General features: G+C 44.6%; 1 protein-coding gene and 1 long non-coding RNA gene across 2 annotated transcripts; both read left to right on the top strand.

Moving 5' to 3' along the window:
- Positions 1 to 784: 784 nt before the first annotated feature.
- Positions 785 to 3169, top strand: LOC139471572 (uncharacterized). The gene is made up of 3 exons (XR_011653845.1): positions 785 to 877; positions 1379 to 1497; positions 3084 to 3169. It is a non-coding gene; the product is annotated as an uncharacterized lncRNA (long non-coding RNA).
- A 1841-nt stretch (positions 3170 to 5010) lies between these two features.
- LOC139471546 (uncharacterized transporter slc-17.2-like) lies at positions 5011 to 16548 on the top strand. The gene is made up of 11 exons (XM_071253922.1): positions 5011 to 5020; positions 6033 to 6322; positions 7058 to 7297; positions 7745 to 7832; positions 8899 to 8994; positions 9564 to 9697; positions 10763 to 10912; positions 11605 to 11731; positions 13054 to 13204; positions 15656 to 15746; positions 16345 to 16548. Exons 1-11 carry the CDS (start codon positions 5011 to 5013, stop codon positions 16546 to 16548), a joined length of 1581 nt encoding a protein of 526 aa, XP_071110023.1.
- The last annotated feature ends 464 nt before the right edge of the window (positions 16549 to 17012 follow it).

The following is a 17012-nucleotide window of genomic DNA, read 5'->3' as shown; positions in this document are numbered from 1 at the left end:
GGATTCAGTCTACACAGTAGTCAGTAGCGAGTGTGTCCACAGTGTGCCTTGGGGCAGGCCTGACATTTTCGCCTCATTAAACTAAATATATTAATATCCGAAGAACCAGAAGCACACATCGTTTCATTTCATCCCAGACTTGTTCGATTAGTCAAAGATCAGGGGACCTCGCAGGCCAGGGTAACACATTAATGTTGTTCTAAGTCAGATACTGCTGCAGAACTCATGCAACATGTGATCTGGTGTTATTGTTATTACTGGATCGCTGTGCTGCAAATGTTGATGTTTGAGGAAAGCCTGATGTGATGCTGGTCTCGTTCAAGAGGTAACAGTTTTTCCTCAGGTATGCGTCAAATATTGTTTGCTCTACATCCTGGTTGTCGTGAAAAAATCGGTTGTAAATTAAAAAATGAAATTGTTCGTTTCGTTGTTACGGCGAAGACAAATTGTATGTTTTAAGGCCATGACCGACAAATAAATCAAAACTAACCCGAACCGCCTGCCACAGAATACTAAATACTGGGTCCCTTAGAACGCACCTGAGATGATTACACTACCCTTGGCTACGTAGAAAGTATCCAACAGCTTGAGGACTCAGAAACACACACTGACAACAACAAAATCATACCCTCAATGGCGCTTACTGTGGACCGAGCAATTGAGTTTAGGTGGAGGGGGTGGGTGCGTCTTTGGGGATTTTGTAGAGTGATTTGATATCTTTCAGCTACAGCTACAAACCCGGAGCCTGTTTTATTTTCATGGACTGTTTAATGTTTAAAGGACGATGTCCGTCGGACTTCCAACAGAGGCTTATTGCCTGCATGGAACTGTTTTCGGGGGACGAGAAGCCGGAAGGTGCGGGTACGACCATGTGTAGGTAAGTGTTTGACCATGTGCTTGTGTGTGTAAATGAGGGGTGTGCAGGTTGTGCATGTAGGTACTAAGTACGCGAGGCGTGTAAAGGTTGTGTGTTTGTAAATCGTTTGAGACAAGCATATGTTGTGTGTGTAAGGGGCGTGCATGCTCTCTCTGTGTGTGTGTGTGTGTGTGTGTGTGTGTGTGTGTGTGCTAGTGAGTGACGTGCATGCTGTCTGTTGGTGTATGTTGTGTGTGTGTGTGTGTGTGTGTGTGTGTGTGTGTGTATGTTGTGCGTGTGCGTGTCTGTGTGTGTGTGTTACTGAGTGACGTGCATGCTGTCTGTGTGTAATTGAAACATCAGATATGTTGATCTGAATGCTTCGCTCGCTCGCACCGAGAATGTCGACGTCCCGACGCTGATTGGTGGATTATGGAGTGATTGTTAGATCTTCACGTGGAGAGGTGAGGCATCGGATTTTAAAACCTGATTTTATTGAGATTGATATGTGTATCCTTCTAGTATGGGTCGGACAGCGTTCAGTTGTGTAGACAACCTGGCGGACATCTGTGGTCGCAGACTCGAGTCCATGTTGGATCTGATGCAGCTGGACCAGGCAAGGCAGGACATGGCGTCCTCGTGTGAGTGCTTGTACAACCTTACCTGGTACAATTTCAAAATATAGACCGGTAAAAACGTTTATCATATAATGGGTAGGTTTCTCGGCAGGATAAAGCCAACGGATAAAAACGATATCCGTTGGGGTCATATGCGGATAGAGATGCAAATATCAAAGGTCAAGTAGGGACTACTTTCAGTGTTTATAAACAAACATGGAGTCGCACTTGTCATTCGGCGATCGAGTCAGAATTAACCATCGTGAATCTGGATAAACTACAGGGATAATTGATACAATTTTTAAAAAAAACAGTCTTATATACTGAAAGTCAGTGTCGAACTGCGACGTAACTAAGGAATTTTATAAGTTTGGGCAACTTTGGAGATATAAATTTCGAAACAATTTTGGGAGGGCACTAGGCCTAGCCGAGCGGGATCAGAAGCCATATCTGTGCTTGTAGACCTCTGCGGCTTGAAACCTTTTCCACAAATAAAAATAGTTGGGTTTAGGCGAAATATGTATGAATTGTTACCTTGTTTCGTTTTGGCGCTGTGTAAACATCTGACTATACTTCTTAACGTTGGGACAGAACAGGCCGACTGTGAACAATCACTGGCCGTGATGTCTCATAGACTAGGGTTAGAGTAGCTTCCCTTTGACAAAGGGCAGTTACTCTAGCGGACAGACCGATGGATTGTCGCGAAAGGCAAGTTAAAACAATTGTTGTTTTGCGTATATGTTGCTTCGCCACTGTATAAGAAACAGATTTCAGTTTGAACTATATTGGCTACTGTCACTGTCCGACTGACACATCACCTACCCTGTGACGTAATAAATATTAATGCGCGCATTCCAGGAAAACTCGCAATGTTTAGGTAATGTTTGTGAGTGAGGGGAAGCGATTTTCAAGCACAGAATTGAAGAATGACATTATATGATAAAGAGGTTATCACGCTTGTGTGTTTGGGGATGGTAAATATCCTGTATTAGGAATAAACACTATGTATTTAGCTCGCCAAGGCTCGCTAAATACAATGTTTATTCCTAATGCAGGATATTTACCATCCCCAAACACACTCGCGTGATAACCTCTATATTCCAATTTAATACACTGAACATAAAAAGTTATTGATCACAAATATTTTAGTAGGATATTTCTTTTGAAGTGACGACTGGGCACACATTTTCATAAAATTATCCCCTTTTAAAATTATTTATGATTCCTAACATTTTTTTTCCCTGTGGAATATATACAACTATTGCTCTGAGCCTTATTGTGTTTTAATGCGCAAACAGCCATAGGTTAATAGTCCTGATTGAACATTTCTGGAGGGTTTTAGCTGAGGTTGCATTTGTGATGTGATATAAATTTATAACGTCCACGCCAGAGAATATGAAGTCTCGGTTATCCACAGAAACAGATTCCACTGGGCATAAATAGCAAAATAGCGTTGAAAATTATATGAATTGTTCACTGAAACCTCAGTGATGACACCAGGTATTCGCGAAAAGGCTACGCTTGTCCTGTCCTACCAGTCACTCTCAAATGTTAAGTTTTAAGCAAAGCGTCGCTTGCATATAGTTACCTTTCCTTCCTTGTTTCCACAGGTCCACCCTAGAACAAATCCATCCCAGGTCTTATACAGCACATATGGTTTTTTGTATCCGTACATTTATCTGCTATGCAATTGATGGAATAAAGGTTAAAACTTTATATGTTGTCCGTTTTTTCTCTAAAATGTCAACAAACAGCTGTTCCGTCGAGCATACCCCTGATTATTCCTCCGACACGGATCTTGACCCTGACTTTATTGTATCAGTAATATGTGTTACTTGTATCAGTAATATATACGTTTGGTTGACTATTCGTTGTCTTCGGGTGACGTATTATTTGTTCACTTATTTGTAAAATACCAAATAAATAGGCTGTTGTTTAGCCTATGTCCATATGTTGTCTTACAAGTGTGAAGCAATCATTTCATGTCGTACAGTCTTATACTGTCGTACAACGCTCTGTGCTACGGGTTTGTAAATATGAAACGGACAAGGTGTCTTTAATTTCTAGCTCATGGGTAAATGATTGAAAGTGTCCATCTCTTTGTGTGAAAGTCAATACACCAACATGTGTTATACGGGAAACTAGCAAGAACCTGTACATGTATGGTTAGATTTTGGGTCCGTTTAGGAACTGGCAAAAGTGTATACTTGTGTTACTATTCCATGGAAACACTGGTTAAGATTTTTGCTTGCAGAACGAGTTCTTCGCTAAATTTAGTCAAATCTATGTTAAAGCTCGATGAAATAGGGATTGAATACCATGCTGTCTCACATCGTACCCACAGGGCATTCAATATATGATGGCAGCATCGCAGTAGGCCAAAAACTGCATGTGATTATATGTTTCACAGGAGAGGGATTAATGTCCTCAGTCATTATGAAAACCTAAAAGTCCCGTTAAAACCTTAACTGTTAAACTCGACTTTCACACATATGTCCATACCCATGCTCGTGGGTTTCACCAAAGTGGTAAACGTCTGAGACCTGCATCACTTCGGGCTTTCCTCCAACATTAAGCTGACACGCCGCGATATAACTGGAATACTGTTAAAAGCGGCGTTTAACCAAACTCACTCACTCACTCACTCATACATACGTTCCACAGTTCTGTTGGCGTATTCGGGGGCGTAGCTGGCGCCAAAATTCGCTGTGCAAAGTTGGGTCCCTGGGACACGCCATGGCCTACATGCATGATTGTGGGTTTGAATCCCGGTTCGACCCGATGATGTTTCAAGGTTTGTCAGCACCATGCCCATGCTCGTGGGTTTCACCAAAGTGATAAACGTCTGGGACCTGCATCACTTCGGACTTGCCTCCCACATTAATCTGACATGCCGTGTGATATACAATCCAACTGGAATTCAAAGCGGCGTTCAATCAAACTCGACCCGTGAAGAACCGGGGTAGAATAGGTCTTGAGCAACCCATGCTTGCCATAAAAGCGACTATGCTTGTCGTAAGAGGCGACTAACGGGATCGGGTGGTCAGGCTCGCTGACTTGGTTGATGCATGTCATCGATCCATATTGTGTGGATCGATGCTCATGATGTCAATCACTGGGTTGTCTGGTCCAGACTCGATTATTTACAGACCGCCGTCATATAGCTGGAATGTTGCTGAGTGCGGCGTTAAACAACAAACGAACAAACAATAAATCAAATTCACTCACTCACTCACTCACTCACTAATGACTTATTCAATCACGATGTACTTCATATGCTGTTATACGCGGCCTTAGGCACAATAAAATTCTGTTATGACGTGTAAACGAGGGCACCACCAGCCCAGAACAAATTCGGCACGAATGCCAATTGAAATCTTCACGCCCGTGTCATCATCTGCTGGTGCTGGATTATACATGCCCCCTCACAGACACCATAACCTCCACGTGTCAGTGCCCCACACCCCCCAGCACTGGGATATACTCACCGTGTTAAATCCAAGAACTACTCCATGAACGTAACTTCACTGAGACAACATGGCAGAAGGTAGGTGATTTTGCTGAAGTTACAAAGTATCCATTGCTAAATGAATAATGTGGTTCTGATCGGTTAAAAACACGTTATCAAATAGGATTCTTAAAACGGAAATATTGTTTACTTACCCTTTCACTGAGTTTGAATTTGTTTGTTCATATGCTTTTCTAAATCCATAATCGTAAAATGACTTGGCATTCGGCTTGGGTGTTGCATTTATATTTTATAATTTAAACAATATTATCAGAATGGCTTGATTTTGTTGATTGTAAACTCCGCGTTTTGCTTTTGAGGGCTTCAGTTGACAGGAAGGACGTGAAAACATTGTATAATGGCGTCGTATTATAATAGGGACATCAAGTCTGCCTCACAGCTAAATATCCAGCATTGGCAATCCACTGGTTGATTCTATGAGCATTACGCCATTGGGGTACAAACCTTGCTGTCAATCAAACCCCGAACCTGCCCACCTATCTATTAAGTCGCCTTTCAAGACAAGCATAGGTACCAGTGATCCACACTATAGGATTATATTAATATATAAGAATTACTTGTATTAATAAGTCATTATATATTCGAGTTTTTACCTTAATAATATAACCTAATTATGCCAATATTAAGATGCGACTAACGGGGTCGGGTGGCCAGGCACGGTGATTTGGCTGAAGCATGTCATTGTATCCCAACCGCGTGGATCGATGCTCATGATGTCAATCACTGGATTGTCTGGTCCAGGCTCGATTATTTACAGACCGCCGTCATATAGCTGGAGTATTGCTGAGTGAGGCGTTAAACAACAAACAAAAGAATATTTTCACCAAATAGTTACAAACGTTATCAAAACGTTACTCGCCTGAAAACAGTCGCACACTGCCAAATACGGCCCGAAACACAACCATGATGCCAGTACCAAATACAACAAATAACCATATTTTTTTTGTTTCATTTTGAGCCACCATCAAGCATGAGTGTAAACTTTCTTTGCCCGGATGTTTATAACAAAATCACATTATCTTTTTTGCAGTTAATGGAACGTGTTCCGCACCAAAACAACACCACAGTGACACACTTCCCGAAAACTACCCGACCGTGATTCAGAAATACACCTCCTACAGGTGGCGCTTTGGATATATGATGATCCTCGGAATGGTCTCTGTCCAGTGCATGAAGAACTGCATGGCATTCGCTTTAGTATGCATGACAAGGGGGGTAACTCTTAACAAGGGAGAGCACTCAAACCGAAGCAATGCTGGCACCAATTACACAGCAGCATTTTCACCCGGAAGCAGCGGATCGCTAAATTATTCACGTGAGGTATGTTTTTTTTTTTAAAAATGGACATTGATTATCAAATATTTTGAAGTGAGAGTTACTGTTCATATGTCCCCCACATTACGTTGGGGGGCATACATTGCATCCACAGGGGAATCGAACACGGGGTTTCAGAATATGCACTGGGCTACAACCGTTAATTTGTTTCAACGCATGCGCTCATTCATGTTTACAGTCGGAATATAGCTGAGATGAAATTGGGTATAACGTCGCGTTTAACACCGACGTGCACGTGTATGTGCGTGTCTGTGTGGCTGCTTGTGCCTGTCCGGACTAATGCAAGTTTTATAGTGCCAACCCATTGAGATACCATGTTGCAGTTTAACAGAAATATTCAACTTATACACATTATACTAACTCAGAACTTGCAACATTGGTGTTATATCGCCAATCTCATCGAATTTGTGGGGGCACGGGTGGCAAAGTCGTCCTAGTTGCACGCCAGAAACCTATGATTGTTGGTTCGAATCCCGGTTCGCCCCGATTATGTTTATAGGTTTGTCAGCACCACACCCGTGCTCGTGGGTTTCATCGAAGTGATAAACGTCTGAGACCTGCATCACTTCGGGCTTTCCTCCCACATTAAGCTAACACGCCGCGATATAACTGTAATACTGTTAAAAGCGGCGTTAAACCCAAAAGACACACGCACGCACGCACGCACGCACGCACGCACGCACGCACGCACACACACATTAAATGTCTTGTTGTTTCCAGGCGTCTACGGCAGAGTTTGACTACAGCAGCCAGACGCAAGGTCTTCTCATATCGTCAACTTACTACATTGGAATTATTTCGCCAATATTTGGTAGCATGGCTTCACGGAGATTTGGTGCCAAGAGAGTCATGTTTGCATGTATGATGTTGGGTGGCGTCGCGACGATCGCTGTTCCGGTAGCGGCAAGAAGTCACGTGTATCTGGCTGTCATTTGCAGACTGCTTCTCGGATTTGCAATTGTGCGCGTACAAGGCCAAAACCATATACAGAAGTCTATCTCCTATAAATTAAAAAGGAGTCCAACTCAAGTCTAGAATGATAAGATGCCTGAATTTAAGCACTGTTCTGGGCTCCATGTGGATTATATATTTTTTATTTTGTAGATATATGTATTTAAATAAGATAACTTTATTTCAGGGACTAATGTTAACCAATATAAACTGTAAATTCGAGTTATCTGTTGTAAGAGACAAGCGGGGCGCCGATATTTGATATGTGAATAGTTGAAGGAATTCGAACTAACAAGATTTCACATTTCATATTTACCAGATGCCTTGATTTTGAAACTTCTCTTTATTGAATAATAACACATAAAATAGCCACAAATGTAGCATGAGGAATACTTCACTGTAACATCAATTTAGTGAATTTCTTTTTGTATGTTTATGATGTTCCTTACAAACCAGAACGGCTTCCTGCCAATAACACTAGATGTGTGGCTGTACTGGGCTCCCATACAAGAGAAGGCACAGCTGGTGGCCTACACCTTCACAGGTAAGAGAGGGAAGGAATCAGGCTCGACCCCGCTTTGATTAGATCTCGCTTCAAAAAATGATATTTTTTTATAATAGAACCATGAAGAAGAAAAACAACTTGCAACAGTGTGATTTTTGTGTTGTTTCTTTGAACAGTCTGAAGCACAGAAAGGGACTTATAAATTTGTTTCGAGTAAATTCCCTCCAAAACCATCCACCCCCATTCTCCCATGATATGAAATAGTTGGTCATTTAAGAGAGAGCAATCACTATAGCGCACGTCGTCGACGTGTACCACTTTATTTAAACAGGTTACGGTGGTGCCAACTCATGATTATCAGACCAAGGGGACGTTGCACAACATGTTGCCATTTATACATGGTATTTGTCATGTCACACGAAATCAGTGGGGATGTGTGGTATTATATTTTGGAGACACCCGTAATTGACACACCAGTACCCATACCATGTAGAATACGGGTCGATGGTGGCGGTGTAAATAATAATTTTGTCGAAATATTTTTATCCGAACATTAAAAAACAGTCAACCGTCTACACATGTCGCGCCATATCGAGACAAGTGAAATGCCGACATGAAGTCATTGGTGCGATGTGGATTTTGAAGAGGTCATAACGTTCGAGTGTATTCAGCGTGCTTTATTTTGATTTATCCATACATGTATAAGAAGGTCTGACATGTTCACAACGAGGTTTCACAGTATATCAATAACAAAGAGCAAATAAAAAATAATTGTGAGTCCGTTGAATGGCTAAACAAGCAATTCATTATGCGTTTGTGTTCCATAAACCAAATAATATTAGGCCAAGCCCACTGACTGACTACTTTGAACAAAGTTCCTTGATTTTGATTTGTTGGCTGCAGTTATTTTGTGTTAATGACTAAATAAGCAGTCTTATTATTTGTACTTATTTATTTTCAAGAATTAACTTCAATGTGTTATAATGTGTTTGTGGTTTGAAAAACAAGTATAACGGATTTACATAGTTTGTTCTCCGGTTTTTACGTTTATACCTCAACACACGAAAAAAAGGGCAAAAGTCAAGTCTTCTTTTTCAATTTTCAGGATACAACATAGCAAGTATTGTGACGTTCTTTATCTGTGGATTCCTCTGTCTCACTCCAATAGACAACGGTTGGCCGTTCATCTTCTACGTGTTTGGTAAGAGGGAGTTTCAGTTCAATAGACTACTACTGTTGGCTGTGTATGTTTTACCAATCAAAAGAACCCGTGAAGATCCGGGGTGGAATAAGTCATTAGCAACCCATGCTGGCCGTAAAAGGCGACTATGCTTGTCGTAAGAGGCGACTAGCGGGATCGGGTGGTCAGGCTCGCTGACTTGGTTGATGGATGTCATCGATCCCAATTGTGTGGATCGATGCTCATGATGTCAAACACTGTATTGTCTTATCCTGACTCGATTATTTATAGACCGCTGTCATATAGCAGGAATATAGCTGAGTGCGGCCTAAAACAACAAATAATGACAACCAAAAATGTCCTCTCTCTCTAAGTCTTTCCACGTGTACCCGAGCGGCAGAGAGAATGCGAGGACGTCATAAAGAATGGACAACATAGTCTGGAGGGCACTGACCACCACACCCATTTCAAGGTTATGCTTATAATTGAAGGTACTCATTCTGTTGTTGAAATACTATTTATTGTGTAGAATGCCGCTACTATTCACCATTATCATCATCACATTCAGTGACGCCCCTCTCTCTCTCCAGGTGGCTGCGCAATCCTCTGGGGTCTGGCGTGGATGTATTGGGCTCATGACAAACCGGAAATGCATCCAAGAATCTCACAGCATGAAAAGATTTATATCTTAACAAACAGAACAAACGTCGACATAGAGCTCAAGGTTTTTTATTTTAGTAGCAATAAATACCGTATTCAAATACGTCATTCATCAGAGTGGGTTGGGCCTCATGCCGCTTTTAACAGTATTTCAGTTACATTGCGGCAGGTCTCAGACGTTTACCACTTTGGTAAAACCCACAAGCTCGGGTATGGCGCTGAAAAAACTAGAAATATTATAGGGGCGGGATTCGAACCCACAGTCATACTTTTCTGGCGTGCCCAAGGGATGCAACTCTGCACAGTGACACTCCTCTTCCTGTGCCATATTGGTCAACATGGTCAAAACACCCACCCCTACCCCGGACATCGAATCATGTCCCCTGACATCCACCCGTGCCCCAGGACATCCACCCGTGCCCCAGGACACCCACCCGTTCCAACGGACATCCACCCTTGCCCCCGGACATCAAATCGTGCCCCCGGACATAATCCACCCGTGCCAACTGATATCCACCCGTGCACTGCACAAGGACATCCACCCGTGCCCCCGGACATCCACCCGTGTCCCCGGACATCAAATCGTGCACCCGGACATCATCCACCTGTGCCAACTGACATCCACCCGTGCACCAGGACATCCACCCGTGCCCCAGGACATCCACCCGTGCCCCAGGACACCCACCCGTTCCAACGGACATCCACCCGTGCCCCCGGACATAATCCACCCGTGCCCCCGGACATCCACCCATGCCCCCTGACATCCACCCATGCCCCCGGACATCCACCCATGCCCCCGGACATCCACCCATGCCCCCGGACATCCACCCGTGCCCCCGGACATCCACCCGTGCCCCCGGACATCCACCCGTGCCCCCGGACATCCACCCGTGCCCCTGGACATCCCCTCGTGCCCCCGGACATCCACCCGTGCCCACGGACATCCACGGACCACAATCAACCCGTGTCCTCAATTACCCACAGGAAATATGATTTATTTTATATGCTTTAGCTGTAATCGGGGAATATCGTTCTTTTTAGAACATGTACTTTGTTCTATTATATAGCATGGCTTCATGTTTATTTTCAATCTTGAATTTCATCTTTTCCCCCCATTCATATTTTCCAGGACAAACATGTTCCCTGGAAGGACATTTTCCGGAGTAAACCCGTGTGGGCATATCTGATTGTCATCTTTCTGCATACGTGCAATAGTAGTATTATGGCGAGTTACCTCCCCTTGTATATGGCAACCGTGCTCAACTTTGACGTGGAACAGGTAACCAAGCCCAGTTATCGTTGGCCCGAAGCCTAACAACTTCATGCAATACGTTTTCCCATTTATGGAGCTTCAATGATTTTGACACATGCAGTGATTAAGGGGTTGGAGCTTGCGGCGCTGGTAGCCCAGTGGTCAAAGATGCTGCAACACTATGTGCAGGGTTACGGCCCTTAGCATGCAGGATCCGCGCCACGTGGGTTCGAACAAGGAATAACCCGGTTTGGCAGCACCATACTCCATGGGGAAGGGAGCAATGTCTTCTGCTGATAGATCAAAGCGAGGGCAAACATATTCTGTGAATCAGATATTCGAACCCTTTGGGCTAAATTTCACCGGCAAGCAACGGCGCCTCCTCCTACTGGGCCAGCCATGGAACTGAAGCATTATGTCGTTCTTGATAAAACTAACTCGAATGGAAAAATAAACCCAAAATTCCAGGAAATTCCGTTTCACAATAACCAAAACTGATTCAGTTTGAAGGAGTTAATTCCATTGAGAAAAAACATGGCAACGAAGCATGTTTTTGTTACAAGGGATTTTATCGAAACATGTTAATTGTCCCCGAAAAATCTTTTGAAAAAAAAAATTGCCTGCCACAAAAGTTACATTGTTGCAAGGTGTTTTTCTTTTAAAAATAAGAATGTCAAGTGGTCTGTTCCTTATCACCCCTATTGTTTGTTTCTCTACAGAATGGTGTGCTCTCCTCGCTGCCCTATGTCACTCGTGTCATGGGGACTGTGTTTTGGAGCCACGTCAGCATGAAGCTGGTGAAAAAGATCTCCGTCACCCACACACGGAAACTTATACAGACAATCGGTACGCTTCAAGCACACACTGAACAACTCCGCGACAGGTGGTAGCCATATGTGTGTCAAATAAAAAGACTTTGAGACTTCAATAAGTTTCGACCAAGTCCATGACCATAGTATCTGAGTGTCAGAGAGTGAGTGAGTGAGTATGGTTTTACGCCGCTTTTAGCAATATTCCAGCAACATCAATGGGCTTCACACATTGTACCCATGTCAGGAATCGAACCCGGGTCTTCAGCGTGACGAGCGAACGTTTTAACCACTAGGCTACCCGACCGCCCGAGTGTCAGAGAGATGGGACACACCGGTATCCACACACACCTCTTCCACCCTATCACCATAACACAACACTTCCGGGTTGGAAGGGGCCCCTCGCACCAACTATATGGATTTGGTTGGCTTCTCTACCTTGATTGCCATTGTAACGATGTTCATACGTCACTCATTGTGCCATTGCCGCATTGTTTATTGTCCTTACCTCATTGATCATTGCCATTCCTTAATTGTTTATTGCCATCGCTTCATTGTTTATTGTTATTATTTTATTGATTATTGCCACGTGCACTACCTAATTGATTATTGCCATTCCTGCATTGCCTCATTGCCTATTGTTATTATTTTATTGATTATTGCCTGTACCTAATTGATTATTGCCAGTACCTAATTGATTATTGACTTTCCTGCATTGATTATTGCCATTGCTTCGTTGTTTGTTGCCATTGCCTCATTGACTTTTGCCATTGCTTCATCGTTTATTGTCATTGCCTCATTGATTATTGCCATTGCTTCGTTGTTTATTGCCATTTTCTCATTGACTATTGACATAGCTTCATCGTTTATTGTCATTGCCGCGTTGTTTATTGACATTCCTTCCTTGATTATTATTATTTTATTGATTATTGCCATTGCTTCATTGTTTATTATCATTTCTTCATTGACTATTGCCATTGCTTCATTGATTATTATTATTTTATTGATTATTGCCACTGCTTCATTGATTATTGTTATTATTTTTATTATTGCCATTACTTCATTGTTTATTGTTATTATTTTATTGATTATTGCCTGCACTTGACCAAACCGTCCAAGGCGCCGCTGGGCCCATCATTGTGGGTTCGAATCCCGGTTCCCATGTGTCTAGGTGTGTCAGCACCATACCTGTTCTCGTGTTTCACTAAAGGGGTAAGCATCTGGGACCTGTCTTCACTTCGGGCTTTCTCCGCATAAAAAGTTTACACGCCATGACATAGCTGGAATACTGTTCAAAGCAGCGTTAAACTCAACTCACTCACTCACCCACATTGACATTACGTCATTGATTATTGCCAGGGTTTGCTGTGGCATCCGTGCTGACCATTGGTCTGTGCTTTCTGGAGGATGGTCAGGAGAACATCGCCGTTGCCATCTTCGTAGTGTCCATGCCGTTCCAGTCGGTGACCGCCGTTGCCTGTTTGCTCAGCCCCGTGGATATAGCACCGCAGTAGGGGGTCACGTGAACTATTTCTTGTGGGGAAGGATGACTAATCAAGGATGATAAATTCTACTTTTCATCTGAAAAAGAACGAGGCATTAAGAATATTAAAACAGAACAGGCCCCGATCATCCGTCAACTGCTGAGTAATGCCTATCAAACAATTTAAGGCCCCGATCTTTTTAAAACTTTTCTCACGACGTTCTATATAACCTCCGCTTGCAAAACCAATCTGAAAAGATTACAAACTCAGCGGGGCGGTCGGGTAGCCTAGTGGGTAAAGCTTAAGCGTTCTCTCGTCACGCCGAAGACCCGGGTTCAATTCCCGACATGGGGACAATGTGTGGAGCCCATTTCTGGTGTCCCCCGCTGTGATATTGCTGGAATATTGCTAAAGGCGGCGTAAAACCATATTCACTCACTCACTCACTCACTCACTCACTCACTCAGCAATGTTATCGTTAAGTAAGTTGGAAACCATTTTAAGTTTCGGGTGAGATGTTGATAAGCCGCTAAGATAAATCCATCATGTCGACATTATACATTGTCGAGAGAATGAAGAGTTCCATGTCAGCATTATAAAGATAATTCTATCGCGTCAACATTATATGTGTCGGGATTACACAGAGAGTTCAAACATGTTATACAAGTGTAATAAACATTCCCATCATGTCGACATTCTATAAGTGTCGGCGTTATAAGGATCGATACATCATGTCGACATTATACAATTGTCCATTATGTCGACATTGTATAATTGTTAGCATTATAAAGAGAGTTATATCATGTCAGTATTATATACTAGTAAGTGTCGGGATTATACAGAGAGTTCAAACATGTTAAGCTTATACAAGTGCAATAAAGATTCCCATCATGTCGACATTCTATAAGTGTCGGCGTTATAAAGATCGATCCATCATGTCAACAGTATACAACTGTCGAGATAGAAAGAGTTCCACCACGCCGCCATACCGCTACTTCACCACGCCATCTTATCACGCCTTATCCTTCCCACTCCACCACACCACCACGTCACCACGCCAAAACACCACGCCGACATCCCACTTTGCCTTCATACCGCTACGTCACCACGCCACCTCACCACGCCGACATCCCACTTTGCCACCATACCGCTACGTCACCACGCCGCCTCACCACGCCGACATCCCACTTTGCCACCATACCGCTACGTCACCACGCCACCACAGCACGCCGACATCCCACTTTGCCACCATACCGCTACGTCACCACGCCGCCTCACCACGCCGACATCCTACTTTGCCACCATACCGCTACGTCACCACGCCACCTCACCACGCCGACATCCCACTTTGCCACCATACCGCTACGTCACCACGCCACCTCACCACGCCGACATCCCACTTTGCCACCATACCGCTACGTCACCACGCCGCCTCACCACGCCGACATCCCACTTTGCCACCATACCGCTACGTCACCACGCCACCACACCACGCCGACATCCCACTTTGCAACCATACCGCTACGTCACCACGCCACCTCACCACGCCGACACCCCACTTTGCCTTCATACCGCTACGTCACCACGCCACCACACCACGCCGACACCCCACTTTGCCACCATACCGCTACGTCACCACGCCGACATCCCACTTTGCCACCATACCGCTACGTCACCACGCCACCACACCACGCCGACATCCCACTTTGCCACCATACCGCTACGTCACCACGCCACCTCACCACGCCGACACCCCACTTTGCCACAATATCGCTACGTCACCACGCCACCACACCACGCCGATATCCCACTTTGCCACCATACCGCTACGTCACCACGCCGACATCCCACTTTGCCTTCATACCGCTACGTCACCACGCCACCTCACCACGCCGACACCCCACTTTGCCACCATACCGCTACGTCACCACGCCACCTCACCACGCCGACACCCCACTTTGCCTTCATACCGCTACGTCACCACGCCACCACACCACGCCGACATCCCACTTTGCCACCATACCGCTACGTCACCACGCCACCTCACCACGCCGACATCCCACTTTGCCACCATACCGCTACGTCACCACGCCACCTCACCACGCCGACATCCCACTTTGCCACCATACCGCTACGTCACCACGCCACCTCACCACGCCGACATCCCACTTTGCCACCATACCGCTACGTCACCACGCCACCACACCACGCCGACATCCCACTTTGCCACCATACCGCTACGTCACCACGCCACCTCACCACGCCGACACCCCACTTTGCCACCATACCGCTACGTCACCACGCCACCTCACCACGCCGACACCCCACTTTGCCTTCATACCGCTACGTCACCACGCCACCACACCACGCCGACATCCCACTTTGCCGTCATACCGCTACGTCACCACGCCACCCGGATATATTTATCTATTTGATTGGTCACATTGATTACATTTCTCTTTGTTTTCATTCAACAGGTTCGCTTCCTTTCTAACGGCATTAGGAGAGGTGTTCGGTTTCGTTGCATACTCCCTTTCCCCCGTCACTGTGTCCTACATCGTCACAGAGGTAATCACACAGGATCAACGACAGGAACAAATAACTCTCGACAAAAAACATGTCATGAAGCAGAGGACATTTGTCGGGGGTTCGAAACCAATTTCGACTCAGTTCTGACACACGTTCTGTCCACACTTTAGTTGTTAGCGTTCACTCGTCACGCCGATGACCCGGGTTCGATTCCCGACATGGGTACAATGTGTGAAGCCAATTCGTGGTGTCCCCCGCCATGATATTGCTGGAACGTTGCTGAAAGCTGCGTAAAACCAAACTAACTCACTCACTCCAACATGCATCACTTCGTGCTTTCCTCCAGCACCAAGCTCACACGCCGGAATCCGTCTTTTTCTCTTGGCCTCTATTTATTGTACAGAGTTACGTCCCTTAGCCGTGCAAGGATCAGCTGGTTGTGAGTTTGAACCCTCATTATGATCCTTGGTGTAAAACACCAAATACATTTTTGTAGGTTTCAGTGGTGGTCCATTCGTGCTCTCCTTCGTAAAGTTGTTGCTTCGTGATATGACTGTAAAACTGTTCAAGCGGCGTTAAACACCACTCAATCACACACAAAAATCTGTGAAAGTAAACTATATTTTACGTATTTCAGAGGACGCGGGAACAGTGGTCAACCGTCTTCTATATCAGCGCCGGCATCTATGTAGTAGCAGCCCTAATTTTTATAATCTTTGGTAGTGGAAAGATTGAGCCATGGGCAGATAACTCCGCGGACGAAAATATTCCCGAGCCCACGAGGAAGAGTGCAATCAACGAAGCATACGTCAAAGATATGGACGATCTCAAGTCAAACTGAAATAATACACCATGCTTCTTCCGTGACCACTCATGTAATTTCGAGATTTGCCGAATGCGAATGCCCTCTCGTGGACAACTTGGTTCCGTCTTCACGCAAACAGACCTCGTCAATATCCACCGTTGTTTTGAAATTTTGCAACGATATTTTCTCAATATAACACGGTTGCCATTTACAGCCACTTATTATTCAGTACGGTGAATAAATTGTGATTGTCACTCTGGTGACGTTAAGATACAAGCTATTGAGGTGGGATTCTTGAAAAAAGTACTTAAAACAACACGCGCGTTCTGATTGGTTTGTCGTGCTTTCGCATTGATCACGAGGGGATGAAAATTCTTGCAGGTGACGGAAATGGCGAGGTTGGCCGATTGTTCTTGCTGGTTACGGAAATGGGCGGGTGATGATAATGAACCTGTCTGTGAATCTCTTTCTCTGTCTCAACACAATCACAGAAAATGTCC

Source organism: Haliotis cracherodii, unplaced genomic scaffold (assembly GCF_022045235.1).
Source record: "Haliotis cracherodii isolate W230 unplaced genomic scaffold, xgHalCrac1.p SCAF_23, whole genome shotgun sequence".
NCBI classification, from domain to species: domain Eukaryota; kingdom Metazoa; phylum Mollusca; class Gastropoda; order Lepetellida; family Haliotidae; genus Haliotis; species Haliotis cracherodii.
The sequence above is the reverse complement of the archived record's forward strand: the minus strand, read 5'-3'. Positions and strand labels throughout refer to the sequence as shown.

What these genes read in the sequence shown, in the direction of transcription:
- LOC139471546 (XM_071253922.1), top strand. An exon ending in TCAACTTTGACGTGGAACAG is followed by an intron (nt 10,913 to 11,604) that starts GTAACCAAGCCC and finishes GTTTCTCTACAG; the next exon opens with AATGGTGTGCTCTCCTCGCT. An exon ending in GAAACTTATACAGACAATCG is followed by an intron (nt 11,732 to 13,053) that starts GTACGCTTCAAG and finishes GATTATTGCCAG; the next exon opens with GGTTTGCTGTGGCATCCGTG.